The sequence below is a fragment of the Emys orbicularis genome, chromosome 9 (assembly GCF_028017835.1).
Source record: "Emys orbicularis isolate rEmyOrb1 chromosome 9, rEmyOrb1.hap1, whole genome shotgun sequence".
NCBI classification, from domain to species: domain Eukaryota; kingdom Metazoa; phylum Chordata; order Testudines; family Emydidae; genus Emys; species Emys orbicularis.
This window is the reverse complement of record NC_088691.1, coordinates 78,580,091-78,596,678: the sequence shown is the minus strand read 5'-3', so window position 1 is coordinate 78,596,678 and position 16,588 is coordinate 78,580,091. Positions and strand designations below refer to the sequence as shown.

The following is a 16,588-nucleotide window of genomic DNA, read 5'->3' as shown; positions in this document are numbered from 1 at the left end:
TGGCGTGGCATTCCGCGGGGGGGGGGGGCGCTCCGGCGGCGCGGCGCTCGGGGGGGGGGGCGGGCTCCGGCGGCGCTCGGCGGGGGGGGCGGCGCGAGGCGCGGCGCTCGGGGGGGGGGTTCTGGTGGCGCGGCGCTCAGCGGGGGGGGGGGGGCGGCGCTTTTTTTTGCTGCTTTGGGCAGCAAAAAAGTTAGAGCCGGCCCTGTTTTGGATGAAGTGCTCTTTTCATGCCTACTAGAAGATGAATCACTACATCATTTCTGCTGGCTTTTGCCAGCATAGACTTTGGAAGAGAGGCAGAAAGTGCACCAGGATAGGTTGAGGCATCAGAAAGCATCCACTACTGTCTCTGCATCAGAGAGGTTGTGTGGGGCCAGCACAGCTCAGAAAATGTGGGTGCTGGCCAGGAAGAAAGTCTGGGTGTATGGGGAATGTACTGATTCAATTATCCTCTCAGAAGCCCCAACTGGCAGAGTCCTTGGCAGGAATTAAAGCTGCCTTCCTCTGGCAGAAATCCCACCAGCCGTAATAGTGGGTGAATCCCACCACAAGGAGCCTCTGAGGTCAGTCTGACTTCAGCATTTGAAATGTACGGTGGGATTACAAATGTCTCATGTTTTTAACAATGCCCAGCAAGGTTTGTGCGGAATGTAGTTTTAATTTCAGATGCATGTCTGGAGATGGTATGGGGTGTTCTCTGAATGGGAGATAACGCTTCAGGTAGAGAGGGTAGTTTCTCCCATTGGCAAGGAGGTAGAGGATTTTCTCCAGTGATGCTGGAGGCTGCTTATGTATTGTAAGTGAAATGGTTGTACAAAATCCTTTTGTTTGAGAGGTTCTGATTTAAAACATACTGGAAGCATCCTTGTTTTTCCTTGTTTATTCCAGGGAGATATTTGTTTTGATCTGATTTAGATTTCTGATTTGCTAAAGTTCCATAATGAAAAAGCCGCATGCTGTGTGTGCAAGTTGCACATACATAAAACCTGAGGAGCTAGATCTCTGAGTTGAGTTCACAAAAGTAAGACACAGCATGTCTTGAACTTATTTATGGGACCTCATTTTGATTGCATTTATGCTGGTGTAAATCAGAGGTAACTCTCATGGAGTTATACTGGCATAAAGCTGGTTAGATAAGAATCAGGCCCATATTTGTCTATATATGAACCATTTAAGAATTTGAAGGGAATTTTCTCACCAGGGAAAACTGATTTTCAAGTCATAGGGATGTAATTCCCCATTTTAAATAAGACTTTGTCTATTAACACTTGCCAGCAGATACCCTGGTAAAAAGTGCAGTTAAACAAATGGAAGCTGACATATCTGTTGAGCCTGGGAGCTTAAATTCATAACTTTGCTAGACACTAAAAATCATGATCTGAGGCCTGGTCTACACTGCACGGTCAGGTCAACGTAAGTTGTCGTGTGTCGACCTAGCTGTGGAAGTGTCTTCACTTATATTTGGCTCCTACCAACGTAAGTGCCTCTCTATGCCGATTTAGTAACACTACCTCCCTGATCAGCGTAGAGTCAGAGTCGATGTAATTAGGTTGATGTGGTGTCAGTGGAGGCAGTGCATTGCTTATAGAATCATAGGACCGGAAGGGACCTCGAGAGGTCATCTAGTCCAGTCCCCTGCACTCATGTCAGGACTAAGTATTATCTAGACCATCCCTGACAGGTGTTTGTCTAACCTGCCCTTAAAAATCTCCAATGATGGAGATTCTACAACCTCCCTAGGCAATTTATTCCAGTGCTTAACCACTCTGACAATCAAGAAGTTTTTCCTAATGTCTAATCTAAACCTCCCTTGCTGCAATTTAAGCCCATTGCTTCTTGTCCTAGCCTCGGAGGTTAAGAAGAACGATTTTTCTCCCTGCTCCTTGTAACAACCTTTTATGTACTTGAAAACAGTTATCATGTCCCCTCCCAGTCTTCTCTTTTCCAGACTAAGCAAACTCAGTTTTTTCAATCTTCCTTCATAGATCATGTTTTCTAGACCTTTAATCATTTTTGTTGCTCTTCTCTGGGCTTTCTCCAATTTGTCCACATCTTTCGTGAAATGTGGTGCCCAGAACCGGACACAATACTGCAGTTGAGGCCTAATCAGCGCGGAGTAGAGTGGAAGAATTACTTCTTGTGTCTTGCTTACACACCCCTGCTAATACATCCCAGAATGATGTTTGCTTTTTTGCAAGTGTTACACCGTTGACGCATGTTTAGCTTGTGATCCACTGTGACCCCCAGATATTTTTCTGCGATTCCTAGGCAGTCATTTCCCACTTTGTATGTGTGCAACTGATTGTTCCTTCCTAAGTGGAGTACTTTGCATTTGTCCTTATTGAATTTCATCCTATTTACATCAGACCATTTCTCCAGTTTGTCCAGATCATTTTGAATTATAATCCTGTCCTCCAAAGCACTTGCAACCCCTCCCAGCTTGGTATCATCTGCAGACTTTATAAGTGTACTCTTATGTCGACTGTTACTGGCTTTCAGGAGCCACCGACAATACAATCAATACAAACGTAGCTGGTGAGGACACGCTCCACCGACACAAGGAGCCAAGTGTGCACATACGCAAGCGATTTAATAACTCTGGTGGCTGCATGCCACCATAAGTTAGGTCGACATAATATTGTAGTATAGACATGGCCTTAATAAAGACACTGGATGTATGGCTTATTATTACAATCTGTAACCCAGTAACCCTCCTTTTTTGCCCTATGACTGCAAAGGTGCCTCTTCACCTTGAATGATCTCTTAGAATATGTGTTAACTACTTATGCTAAACAATCTGCTCCAGCTTGTGACACTCTGAGCATCTTTCCTAGACCTGAAGAAGAGCTCTGTGTAGCTTGAAAGCTTGTCTCTTTCATCAACAGAAATTGGTCCAACTACTTTACCCACCTTGTGTCTCTTATATCTTGGGACCAATACGGCTATAGCAACACTGCAAACAACCTTCTATATCTAACATTTTCAATGTGTCTGGCGAGCTATGGCTATGGAAAAACTGTATGCCTGTAGAACTGATAATTATGCTGATACATAATTATCTCATCCCCATTTCACAAGCAATGTAGGCTGGAAAAACTGACTTGTCTGAAGACTCAAACTGGCCTACAGGAATAGTTCCAGGTGATCCAGAACTTGGAGGCCCTTTTAAAGACCCATCCTAGGAGTGACAGTTCTAGAACAGCACCATTTCTCTGTGGATCCAAGTTCTGCCTGGCAAGGACCATTGTTCCAACAGAACTTAGATCCACAGAACCATCTGTGGAGAAGGGCCAAAGAGCACAGGCAGTGGAGTGGTCCTACCTGTCCCTTGTTCCCTGCTGTATTTGAAATCAGTATTGTTTTGTTTTGTACATTATAGGCGTGACCTAAGATGCTTCCCTAAATTCAAACACAAGAGGCAGAAAATGGCCGGAGGGCACATATTGCAGTGAAAGCACAGAGTCAGCTGGGTCCATGAGCAAATCACAATATGAAGCAGTCAGTTGGGCACTTCCAGCTCCTTATCTAAGGGAAGAAAAGACATCCCCTCCTACATCCAGGCCCCAGTGGTTTTGGTTGGTAGACACAGCTACCGTCACCAGAGGCCCAGACACGATCAGAGGCTTATCTTCTCTCCTTTTTTAGAAGCTCTTTCCTCCTCAGTCTGATGCTGCGTGTCTATACCACAATGTTCTAATATAAAGGGCTCTCATATAAGATACTACCATCTCCTCCAGTGAAACTTTCAAAATTTTCCTTTAGGTAAATCATTATGTCAGATTCAGCTGATAAAAGTAGTTTATTGTTGGAAGTGAAATGACTGATTTATTGTTTTGTTTGTTTATTAGTAAAATAATCATATGCTGTATAGCGTACTTAATCACTCACGGGTCAAGCAGTATCATGTAATTTTTTATATTTCTGTGATGTTTAAACTGTTCACTGCACTAACACCAGCATGCAAGTCCAAGCTTATAGCATGTAACAGTAATAAAATTGTTGGAAAGCAGAGGAAAGAAAGTACATTATAAGTTGTACATTTCAGTGACCTAATTCCCAAATACAGACTCAGTATTCAGAAGTGACTAGTTTAAGTGACTAGTTTACAAAGAGAGAGCCAGATTTTCCCTTCCACTTCCATGAAGGGAAAGACTCAGATCTGTTTTGGAGGGATGAAGGGGGGCATAACACTAGGAGGTTCACCTCCGCAGCATTGTCCTATTCTTCTCCTTCTCTCTTCTCTAGCACCAGAGAAGCCCATCTGTGGTGCAAAAAGAGAATTGAGATCTGCTGGAGGCAGGAGAGCTGTGGGCTATAGAATTTCCGGTGTGGGCGGGAGAAGTTCTCCCGCCGACATAGCTTCTGCCACTCGCAGGGGCTGGAGTAGTTAAGCTGATGGGAGCGCTCTCTCCTGTCAGATTAGAGCTGCTATATTAGAGAGCTCTGCGCTGCTGTAAACTCTCTAGTGTAGCTGTGCCAGTAGACATCCATGACTAACACATTCCATAAGACTGCTACAATTCAGGCTGTCACCCTGCTCTTCCCTCAGAGAATCTGCACAGGTAGGGTGTTTGTCCAGTGATATTTTCATAGCCTTTTTCTGTCCCAGCATTTTACATTTGTCCCATACTTTTAAAAGATTTGCACTTAAGAAGAATCTAATATATTGTGATTTTCCTCAAGAGATCAATGATGCTGGGCTTGATTCTCCTCTCACTTAGGCCCAGATACTGCAGAGATTTAAACACATGCTTAAATACATATGCGAAGTTAAGTACTTGCATAACTGTTTGCAGAATTAAGGACTTACCCCAGTTTTACATGATTTAACTCATTAGGCTTCAGTGGAGTTACTCCTGATTTACATAAGAAGACAATCAGACCCTCTCTGTGTCTTAGGCCTTGTCTACACTACACAGTTTTGTCGACAAAAGCCGGTTTTGTCGACAAAACAGTGGAAGCATACACAATGCAATGCTCCTTCTGCTGGCAAAACTCTCCTGCTTTGCCAACAAGTGGCTTGACGAGAGGTATAGAGCTTTTTGCGGCAAAGTTATATCAACAATGTGTTGGTGTAGACACCGCATTTGTTTATGTCGTTGTAAGTGGCCTCCAGGAGATGTTCCACAATGCCCATCCTGAACGCTCTGGTCAGCAGTTCAAACTCCACTGCCCTGCACTCAGGTACACAGGCATCTGCCCCTCCCACTTTGAAGGCTCGGGATTTTTTGAAATTCCACTTCTTGTTTGCTCTGTGTGGAGAGCTCACATCACATCTTCCCAGCTGACCATGGCGGCTCCACGCAGCAAACGCTCTCCCTCTTGGAGCACATCTGAGTTGTTGGATCTGTGGGGAGAGGAGGCTGTGCAGTCCCAGCTCCGCTCCAGCCATAGGAACTTCGATACCTATGGGCAGGTTTCCCATGGCTTGTTGGATAAGGGCTACAACCAGGACACGCAGCAGTGCCATGCGAAGATAAAGGAGCTGAGGCAGGCATACCAGAAGGCACGGGAGGCCAACTGTGCTCCTGTGCTCTGCCAAAGACCTACCGCTTCTATAAGGAGCTGGATGCCATCCTTGGCGGCAACCCCACCTCCATGAGCCCCATTGATACTTCATTGGGGCTGGAGGCAGCAGACAGTGGACTCAACCCCGAGGATGAAGTCGTGGACGAGGAGGTCGAGTTGGAGGATGATGTGGAGCACGCAGCAGGGTCTAGCCAGTCCCAGCAGTCCATCTCTGGCGTGCATGATGCAAGAGAGGAGAGCCCAGGTGAGTGATCTTTTTGAGTTGATGCTGCTCGGTTATATGAGGTAGAGCTGTCCTTTGCTCTGTATATTCTAGAAGTGGGTGAAGGGATAGAAATGTACAAGACTAGATGTGTTTCTGTGTGCTCCACATTTCCTTGTGCGGCAGAACAGAGTGTTAATGCACACCGAAATTTCATGGGAATCTTCCAGAGAGATCTCTAGGAAACTGTCCTGGAGGTACTCGCCAGTCCTCTGCTGGAGGTTCCTTGGCAGAGCTGGTTTGTTCCTTCCCCCGTTGTAGGAAACTTTCCCGTGCCAATCGGCAGTCACTTGTGCCGGGACCAAAGCGGCACACAGGCGAGCAGCATAGGGACCAGACCTGAAGCCGCACATGTGCAGGAGATGCATCCTTGCTAATGCTCAGGAGTGAGATATCTGCTTCAATGACCCCTGCCTGTGGAAAATGATGGCAGAATTTACAATATTGTCCCTAGTCACCTGCAGTGATCCCCTTAAAAAACACCTAGACCCTTTGCCCCATCTTGAGCACCGAACCCCCCACTCCCCCATGCCCCCCAGGCTGAACTCACGGTGTTTAGGGTGTTTGCTGAGATGTGTGCTTGCCAAGGGACAGTGAGAAAGTGATTTGTATGTAAAAAGAGGTGTATTTTACTATAATGATTCAGTGCTGTGTGTGAACTAACAATCATGTTTCTTATGCTTTTGTAGATGTGATCTTCAGGGGAACCCTCTACACACTGATGGAACACCTCTGCCAGATAAGGAAGTGACAAAGGCAGAGCAAGGAGGACATGTTCCGAGAAGTACTCCAATCCTCAGAGGCCGAAAAAAGAGAACACAGGGAGTGGAGAGAGACCCTGAAGGAAAAATTTTAAATAGAAAGACAGGACAGAAAGGAGAGTGAGGAGCACATTGTAAAGGGTCACGAGTGGATGATAAAAGTGATGGAGGAGCAAACAGCTGTTGAACTCCCTAATCACGCTCCAGGTAGTACTCGCTTCCCCCTGCAGCTGATACAGAACTGTTTTCCATGCCCTTCCCAAACTCCTCCCACACATTCCTTGCAATGTCCCGGAACGTCTCGGTACCCCATTCACTCCACCCCTTCAGACAGCTTCCAAAATGATAATTGGACTTGCACACAGCTGTGAGAGCCTACACTGCCCTGCACTCTTATCTCTCTTCCCACCAAACCTTTTGTGTGCATTGTTAATTGATATTAAATAAAAATGAACTCTCTGAAAGATAACCAATCTTTATTTGTCTCCTACAGGTAGTGGTTGCTGCTGGGAGTAATACATAGTAGCAATTTGATCATTTGCTGACTACAAATTCTGGGCAGGAATCATCACAATTTTCATGCAAGGCGGCAAGCTAACAAAAGCATGGCAGAGTACTGTACAGAAAGACAGATTACTGGTGCTCATTGTCAAAATGTCACCTCAAAGCCTCTCTGATTCAGATAGCCCCCTGTTGTGCCCTTCTAATAGCCCTGGTATCTGGCTGCTCAAATTCAGCAGCCAGGCGATCCACCTCCACACTCCACCCTAGGGGAAACTTTTCACCCTTAGCCTCACAAATATTATGGAGCACACAGCAGGCTTCTATGACCACAGGAATATTTTCCTTATTTAGGTCTAACCTGCCATAAAGGCAGCACCAGAATGCTTTTAATCTGCCAGAGGTACATTCTACAGTCATTCTGCACCTGTTCAGCCTATTGTTGAAGCATTTCTTGCTGTTGTCCAGGTTTCTGATATAAGGCTTCATGAGCCATGGGAGTAAGGGGTGTGCTGGGTCTCCCAGGATCACTATGGACATTTCAACATCCCCCCACTGGAATCTTCTGGTCTGGAAAGAAAGTTCCTGCTTGAAGAGCAGCAGAATACGGACCCTGGACTTCAGAAAAGCAGACTTTGACTCCCTCAGGGAACTGATGGGCAGAATCCCCTGGGAGAATATCATGAGGGGGAAAGGAGTCCAGGAGAGCTGGCTGTATTTTAAAGAATCCTTATTGAGGTTGCAGGAAAAAAACATCCCGATGTGTAGAAAGAATAGTAAATATGGCAGGCGACCAGCTTGGCTTAACAGTGAAATCCTTGCTGATCTTAAACGCAAAAAAGAAGCTTACAAAAAGTGAAAGATTGGACAAATGACCAGGGAGGTGTATAAAAATATTGCTCAGGCATGCAGGAGTGAAATCAGGAAGGCCAAATCACACTTGGAGTTGCAGCTAGCAAGAGATGTTAAGAGTAACAAGAAGGGTTTCTTCAGGTATGTTAGCAACAAGAAGAAAGTCGAGGAAAGTGTGGGCCCCTTACTGAATGAGGGAGGCAACTTAGTGACAGAGGATGTGGAAAAAGCTAATGTACTCAATGCTTTTTTTGCCTCTGTCTTCACAAACAAGGTCAGCTCCCAGACTGCTGCACTGGGCAGCACAGTATGGGGAGGAGGTGACCAGCCCTTTGTGGAGAAAGAAGTGGTTTGGAACTATTTAGAAAAACTCGACAAGCACAAGTCCATGGGGCCGGATGCACTGCACCCGAGGGTGCTAAAGGAGTTGGCGGATGTGATTGCAGAGCCATTGGCCATTATCTTTGAAAACTCATGGCCATCAGGGGAGGTCCCGGATGACTAGAAAAAGGCTAATGTAGTCCCCATCTTTAAAAAAGGGAAGAAGGAGGATCCGGGGAACTACAGGCCAGTCAGCCTCACCTCAGTCCCTGGAAAAATCATGGAGCAGCTCCTCAAAAAATCAATTCTGAAGCACTTAGAGGAGAGGAAAGTGATCAGGAACAGTCGGCATGGATTCACCAAGGGCAAATCATGCCTGACTAACCTAATTGCCTTCTATGAGGAGATAACTGGGTCTGTGGATGAGGGGAAAGCAGTGGATGTGTTATTCCTTGACTTTAGCAAAGCTTTTGATACGGTCTCCCACAGTATTCTTGCCAGCAAGTTAAAGAAGTATGGGCTGGATGAATGGACTATAAGGTGGATAGAAAGCTGGCTAGATCGTCGGGCTCAACGGGTAGTGATCAATGGCTCCATGTCTAGTTGGCAGCCGGTATCAAGCGGAGTGCCCCAAGGGTCAGTCCTGGGGCCAGTTTTGTTCAATATTAATCATATTAATCATCTGGAGGATGGCGTGGACTGCACTCTCAGCAAGTTTGCAGATGACACTAAACTGGCAGGAATGGTAGATACGCTGAAGGGTAGGGATAGGATACAGAGGGACCTAGACAAATTAGAGGATTGGGCCAAAAGAAATCTGATGAGGTTCAACAAGGACAAGTGCAGAGTCCTGCACTTAGGACGGAAGAATCCCATTCACTGTTACAGACTAGGGACCGAATGGCTAGGAAGCAATTCTGCAGAAAAGGACCTAGGGGTTACAGTGGACGAGACGCTGGATATGAGTCACCAGTGTGCCCTTGTTGCCAAGAAAGCTAATGGCATTTTGGGCTGTATAAGTAGGGGCATTGCCAGCAGATTGAGGGACGTGATCATTCCCCTCTATTCGACAATGGTGAGGCCACATCTGGAGTACTGTGTCCAGTTTTGGGCCCCACACTACAAGAAGGATGTGGAAAAATTGGAAAGAGTCCAGCGGAGGGCAACAAAAATGATTAGGGGGCTGGAGCACATGACTTATGAGGAGAGGCTGAGGGAACTGGGATTGTTTAGTCTGCTTTCAACTACCTGAAAGGGGGTTCCAAAGAGGATGGATCTAGACTGTTCTCAGTGGTAGCAGATGACAGAACAAGGAGTAATGGTCTCAAGTTGCAGTGGGGGAGGTTTAGGTTGGATATTAGGAAAAACTTTTTCACTAGGAGGGTGGAGAAGCACTGGAATGGGTTACCTAGGGAGGTGGTGGAATCTCCTTCCTTAGAGGTTTTTAAGGTCAGGCTTGACAAAGCCCTGGCTGGGATGGTTTAGTTGGGAATTGGTCCTGCTTTGAGCAGGGGGTTGGACTAGATGACCTCCTGAGGTCCCTTCCAACCTGATATTCTATGATTCTATGATATGTGCTAGTGTTCCTGTAGATGTATGTGTCATGCACCTTCCTGGACCACCCTGTGTTGATGTCAGTGAAACACCCACGGTTATCATGCAGTACCATAGATAAGTATCCCTTTGTGTTGATGTACTCCATCACAAGATGGTCTGGGGCCAAAATTGGAATACGTCTGCCACCTATTGCCTCACTGCAGCTAGGTAGTCCCATTGCCGCAAAGCCATCCACTATTTCCTGCACATAGCCAAGAGTCACAGTCTTTCGTAGTCCATGTGATTAATGGACCTGCACACTTGTGTTAACACAGCCCCAATAGTTGACTTCCTGACTCCAAACTGATTTGTGACTGACCGGTAGCAGTCTGGAGTCGCCAGCTTCCACACAGTGATCGCCACGTGCTTCTCCACCAAGAAGGCAGCTCTCATTTTGGTGTCCTTGAGCCGCAGTGCTGGGGCAAGTTCTGCAGACAGTTCCAAGAAGGTGGCTTTCCACATCAGAAAGTTCTGCAGCCACTGCTTGTCATCCCAGACCTGCATAACAATGCCACCACTTGGTGCTTGTTTCCCCAGCCTAGAACTGATGTTCCACTGTGTTCAGCTGCTCCCTGAATGCCAAAAGTAATCTGATGTTGTTTTTTTCCATTGCACACAGCAAGTCAGGCAACTCTGATTCCTGTTCAGATTGGGGGTTCATGATCTACTGCATGACCATCTGTGACATGTTCATAACAGTGACCACAACAGTAGAAAGCAGTTCAGGATCCATCCTTTCAGAACGAGATGGCTGCCATGCAGTAAACAGGGGCCGTTGAAAAATGCCATAAAATGCAGTCGAAAGCCCATGGAATCCTGGGACAGAAAAAACTGCATCGTAGGACATTGAGCCTGCATCCATGATGCACTGCGATCCACTCCACCTTCCCACAACTCCTAGCTTCAGAAGGTGGCGAGTAGCACAGTGGGATAGCTACCCACAGTGCACTGATCTCACTGTTGATGCTAGAGCACCAACTGTGGACACACACAAGTGATGTAATTAAACCGGTTTCTGATCGTCTGTGTAACTTGAGTCGACAAAACTGTGTAGTGTAGACAAGGCCTCAGAGACATAGTTTGAGTAGTGCTTGCTGTTTTGCAATAGTCCCCGTTGCTCATTCTATCTTTATTGTTATCTACAATACTGAAAGACCAGATACTCTGAAGGTCAGACATCCACATAATATAAACTCATCCTGGTCTGCAGACAGGAAGAGAAACCAGTTAAAATTTTGGCTTTCTTTGTGATAGGAGCAACAATGAGAAAAAGATAAGAGATAATAATCCCTGTTTCTTTGGAAGGAAAAACTTCTTTAACATTTTCCTTATAAGACAGTGTTTTGAGATTAGGGGTGTTCTTGTTTGGAGAGGGAAGCTTGTCTATTTGGGTTATTCCTTACTTAAAGGACTGGCAATGGAACAGTGCAGAGAAGGTCAATAAACTTTTAAGGAAATTTGTGGCTGCCAACCATTATCCAATCTGGATTCAGACAATGCATGTGGAGAACTTTATTGTTAGTTGTTATTATTTTGGTTCGTTGGTTGGCTTTTTGTTTTGTTTTTGTGGGGACGGGGGAAATTAAGTGCACTGTTTTAGTGCTCATGAAAAGTATTGGATTGACAATACTGGAAACTGAAGTATTCCACCCATGGATAATATGGAGCACAAACGGTAGTGCAGGCTTCCCCACCTTGCCCTATATCACCTCTTTGCCCCAGCCCAATCCTGGAGAGAACCACATCTAGGGATCAGAGGGTGGTTCAATCAGGGCCGCCCAGAGGATTCAGGGGGCCTGGGGCAGGGCCGGGTCTTCGGCGGTGGGTCCCTCTCGGAGGGAAGGACCCGCCGCCAAATTGCCACCGAAGAATGAAGCGGTGGCAGTAGAGCAGCCTAATTGCCGCCGATCGCGACTTTTTTTTAATTTTCCGGCCGCTTGCGGTGCTTGTACTCACTGGGCGGCGCCCGCCACCGAAGTGCCACCGAAAACCTGGAGCAGCTCACGGGGCCCCTGCGGGGCCTGGGGCAAATTGCCCCACTTGCTCCCCCCCGGGCAGCCCTGGGTTCAATATCCATGCCCAAATCAGTCGCACTGCTGAGAGTGCCTGTTCTGACTGTCTTTTGATTACACGCTCAACTGAGGAGCTGCATTGAGACTATTGTTTTATTTCACGTATATCATTGAACAGCCAGCAGCTGAGAAAGAATTCTGCCCCTGATTGGTGGTCCCTGAATTTAAACAGAACAAGCTACCTTGATTTGAGTGACACGGTATGTCTACACTGCCCACGTTACAGCGCAGCCGCGGCACCGCTGTGACGTGAGCAGTGTAGACACGCTTTATCGCCGGGGGAGAGCTCTCCCAGCAATTAACCCCCCCCCCACCCCGAATGAGGGGCGGTAGCTTTCCCGACGATAAAGTGCTGTCTATACTGGCACTTTTCAGTGCTAAAACTTTCATTGCTCAGGGGGATGTTTTTTCACACCCCTGAACGACTAAAGTTTTAGCACTGAAATTGGCAGTGTAGACACAGCCTAACTCTCTGACCAGTCTATTTCTGGTGTTGTTTGGGGAGCATTCAGTTAGTTTCAGTGCAGTTACATCAATTTTACTTGAAAAAAGCTTCCCCTCCTCACCTTCCCTCTGCAGAGCTATCATCCAAAGACAAATGTTTTGAATACTCCATCAAGGGTGCGGTTTGATGGGTCTACTCCAAATCTGAATGCTCCCACAGATAAGGTTTCAAATATTAATAAAGTTTGCTGAGGAGTATCTAGATCTTCTTTGTAAGACATGAACTATATCAGACACTCTATACATACAACCCAAGAATCTTGAAGATTTACATATGCCTCTATTGTAAATGGATCTAAATTAGTCTTTGTAATCTCTAATTTATTATACTTTTCATTTTGAAAAGAGACTAAGGGCTTATCTACAGTTACAGTGCTGCATCGGTGCAGCTGCACCACTAGAGCTTAATGAAGATGCTACCTATACTGATGGGAGAGCTGCTCCCATCTGCATAGATCTCCACCTCCCCAAGTGGTGGAAGCCGTCCCATCGACATAGCACTGTCTACACAAGGGATTAGGTTGGTATCACTATGTTGCTCAGGGGTGTGGATTTTCCACAACTTGGAGCTACCTAGTTATACCAACATAAGTTTGTAGTGTACACCAGGACTTAAACTGTGGACTGGAAAGTCAGTCTTATCTGACTCAGTTGACCTAATGGAGTTACACCAGTGATGAATTTGGGCTATTCTGTTTAGTAAAAACTTTTTAAAGTCTGCCTTTTGAAAGGTTATTCCTGGTATATTCTCTCAATGCAGGGTGTTTTTTCCCTCCTAATTTTGCTAAAGAGATTGGTTTAATGCAGTGGTTCCCAAACTTGTTCCGCCGCTTGTGCAGGGAAAGTCCCTGGCGGGCCGGGCCAGTTTGTTTACCTGCCGCGTCCGCAGGTTCGGCCAATCGTGGCTCCCAGTGGCCGCGGTTCGCTGCTCTGGGCCAATGGGAGCTGCTGGAAGCAGCACAGGCCAAGGGACGTACTGGCTGCTGCTTCCAGCAGTTCCCATTGGCCCGGAGCAGCGAACCGTGGCCACTGGGAGCCGCGATCGGCCGAACCTGCGGACGCGGCAGGTAAACAAACTGGCCCGGCCCGCCAGGGGCTTTCCCTGCACAAGCGGCGGAACAAGTTTGGGAACCACTGGTTTAATGTACCAGCAACTTGCAAATTATGCTGTTTTGCTATTCATAACAGTTCTCATACTGTAAGCACAGATGGCTAACTTTCCACTGACTGCAGCCGAAAAACAAAATGGCTGAGGCCATGTGGGGAAAAAGAGGTACTCTTTGTTCAAAAGGCACAAAAACATCTGTCAGGAAAAATGGGCAAAAGCCAGCTGATCTGTATTTATTACTATTTCTTTGGTTTTTTTTATTTATGAAAGTGCTCATGATTCAGATTAACTCTGTTTGTGCCATAATTATTATTGTTTCACCTACCTTGAAATGTGAATTGTAAGAGCTTTAATAAATGGACTAAAAGGCTATCTGGTTTCATTGCAGCTCTTGTTGGAATCTGGTATCATCCTCTGCTGAACTAATTTTGTTACTTCTAAGAGCCATGCTTGTCATTGGTTCTCATCATATAACATTCCCTCTCTCTCTATGGTACTTTATGGCCCTCGTTACCTTAGTATCAGTGTGCCTCACAATCTTTAATGTGTTTTATCATTACAACACTCCTGCGAGGTGGGGAAAAGCTATTATTTCCTATTTTACAGATGAGGCCAAGAGAGAGTAAGGCTTCAAATCAGTGAAAGTTAGGGACCTAAACACCTTTGAGGATCTGGGCCTAAGTGATTTCTCCAAGGTCACACTGGAAGTCTGTAGCAAGGCAGGGAATTGAACCTGGGTCTCCTGCATCGCAGGCTAGCCCCCTAACTCATGGGACAGCATTATCTCCACTAATGATATACAGAAGTTCTTTTTCCACTAGTTGTGGAAAAACACCACTGTTACAAAACTGTCAAGACCACTGACTTGTTCTACAATAATTCAGTTAGCTTCGTCAATAAGATAAACATGTAAATAATGAAAATATTTCAACCAGGTCATTACATGCTGTAGACTTAGTCATGTACAAGGGAATGTATTGAATTTAAAAAAATTTATATACTTTACTATATAACGTTAGATAAGTATTGGAACATATCAGGGCTTAACCTAAACTGAACTTTTGATTTTGAATCTTAAACAATGACAACTAATTATTAAATAATTACTTATGTCAAATCTCATCAGAGGGAGTAGTTGCTATTTATCCATGTGTGAACAATAACTGTACTCTGAACGCAGATGGAGAACATATGTACTGGGCCCTCTGTTGTCTTAAAGTAGAATTCAGACACTGTAACATAACCAGGTCTATCATTCTCTTTCATAGTAATGAATCACCAACACCAGCAACAAATGACACCAAGTACAACCATGTCCCAGCAGAGCCATCCTACCCAGAACCCTCAAGGTGGGTTGTTGAACATGCCCAATGCACTGACTACCCAGCAGCAGCAGCAACAGAAGCTGAGGCTTCAAAGGATCCAAATGGAAAGAGAGAGAATTAGGATGCGCCAGGAGGAGCTTCTGCGACAGGTACTGCTACTCTTTCTGCAAACATTTTTCATTTGATGCATCTAATTATGTTTTTTTCTATGCACAAACCACAAACAAGTACAGCCAGAATTAATTTTTCTTTTAGATAAAGAGAACAAAAAAAGGAAATAGTCTTAGCGAGTACACGATGTGTGTGTTTCTTTTCACAAACTGCACTGAACAGAACACAAAGTGGCTACTTATTTCTCCATCTAAAAGTCCTTAGAAATTTAAAGGTGCAGTATATGGGGAAAAAAAGAAGTCCTGACAGTTTCATAACTAAATACACAATAGCTGTAACAGCAGAGAGTAGAGACCAAATTCTGCTCTTTTGCAACTGTGTAAATCCAAAGTAACTCTGTTGATCTCAGCTGAATTTACACTGATTTGAGTGAAAGCAGAATTTGGCTCTAGCATAACACTGTGGGCCAAATCTTGGTCCCATTAAAGACAATGGCAAAACTCCCAGAATTTGTTCCCAACAGTCTGTCTTAGAGGTTTGGGGCCAAATTTTGTTACTGGTGGCATTTTGCCCTTTGATTACAGTACAACTTTGAGTTACATCTCACATGAATGTGGTCTGGCTGGTAATTTTTCCAGGGGCAGTGTGGGTTTTTTTGTTTTTTTACATTTTGTGTATTCTTATTTTTAAGGCTCAGCTTTATAATGACTCATACAATACAAATAGATATGTAGCTTCCTTTGCACTGCTTTAAGGAAATAAACAGTTTTAACAATTGCAAAGGATGTGTTTCTTCTGTTAGGGAGTACTCTGCTGATGATGTTATGTTATATAGTATATTAATCAACTTCCTTAGCGAACACAAATAACCTGTTTCCCTTAGGAACACAGTGTGAACTGAGTACGTTTTATTGAGGATATTATGGTCATAGACCGTAGCCTTGTAAATGGGCAGTCAGAGTTCCAAACATCTAAAAAAATGGTGCATTTTCACCAAAAAAAATCTTAGAAATCTGTTGCTTTAATTATTATTTCATGATTACAGTCGTCTTGACTTGGGATTTGTGCCTAAATACATGTGGTTATTTCAGGGTAACATTTGTTTATACTGTATTTCTAAATACAGTATCACATTTCTTGGCAGCAAATAGAAGTATGTTTTCTCTTACGGTAATGACACCAATTGACATAATATTTCTGGTGTTTTATTAGTGTACTGTAAATGTACCAGTGTTTGTTTGCTTGTAATAGTCACTATCACAATATAATTTTGAAATTCCTTATTTTGATCTTAGATATTTCTTTTATAGTGATTGGTGCAAGTAGCAAAGAGGAGCTCAAATCAAAATTCCTTATGTAAACACCCCTAGACTGTGGTAGAATCTGGCTTCTGACTATCTTGCCACAATTAAGTGAATCTACTTTTTCTTCTTTTTATTTTTTTTACCTAGGGAGGTGAATTAATGAGGGAAGATGTGTTAGTGATGAGAATAGACTGGAATGTTTAGAACATATTGTGGGGAGCAAGGAGCAAAAGTGTCATCATGTCGTTGAAGCTTTTAAGAGGGAAACAGAGATCTGGATTATCAAAGCAGATGTTACCAGAAAGGGATGGTTGCCTGCCCATGTAGGACCTAACTTATTTT

General features: G+C 44.8%; 1 protein-coding gene across 1 annotated transcript in view; it reads left to right on the top strand.

Annotated features, from left to right (window-relative positions):
* The window catches only part of WWTR1 (WW domain containing transcription regulator 1), a 118,074-nt gene that overhangs the window by 82,958 nt on the left and 18,528 nt on the right, over nucleotides 1-16,588 (top strand). Inside the window, exon 3 of the mRNA XM_065410993.1 lies at nucleotides 14,775-14,980. Coding sequence (XP_065267065.1) covers nucleotides 14,775-14,980 — 206 coding nt within the window. The remainder of the gene's footprint in view (nucleotides 1-14,774; nucleotides 14,981-16,588) is intronic.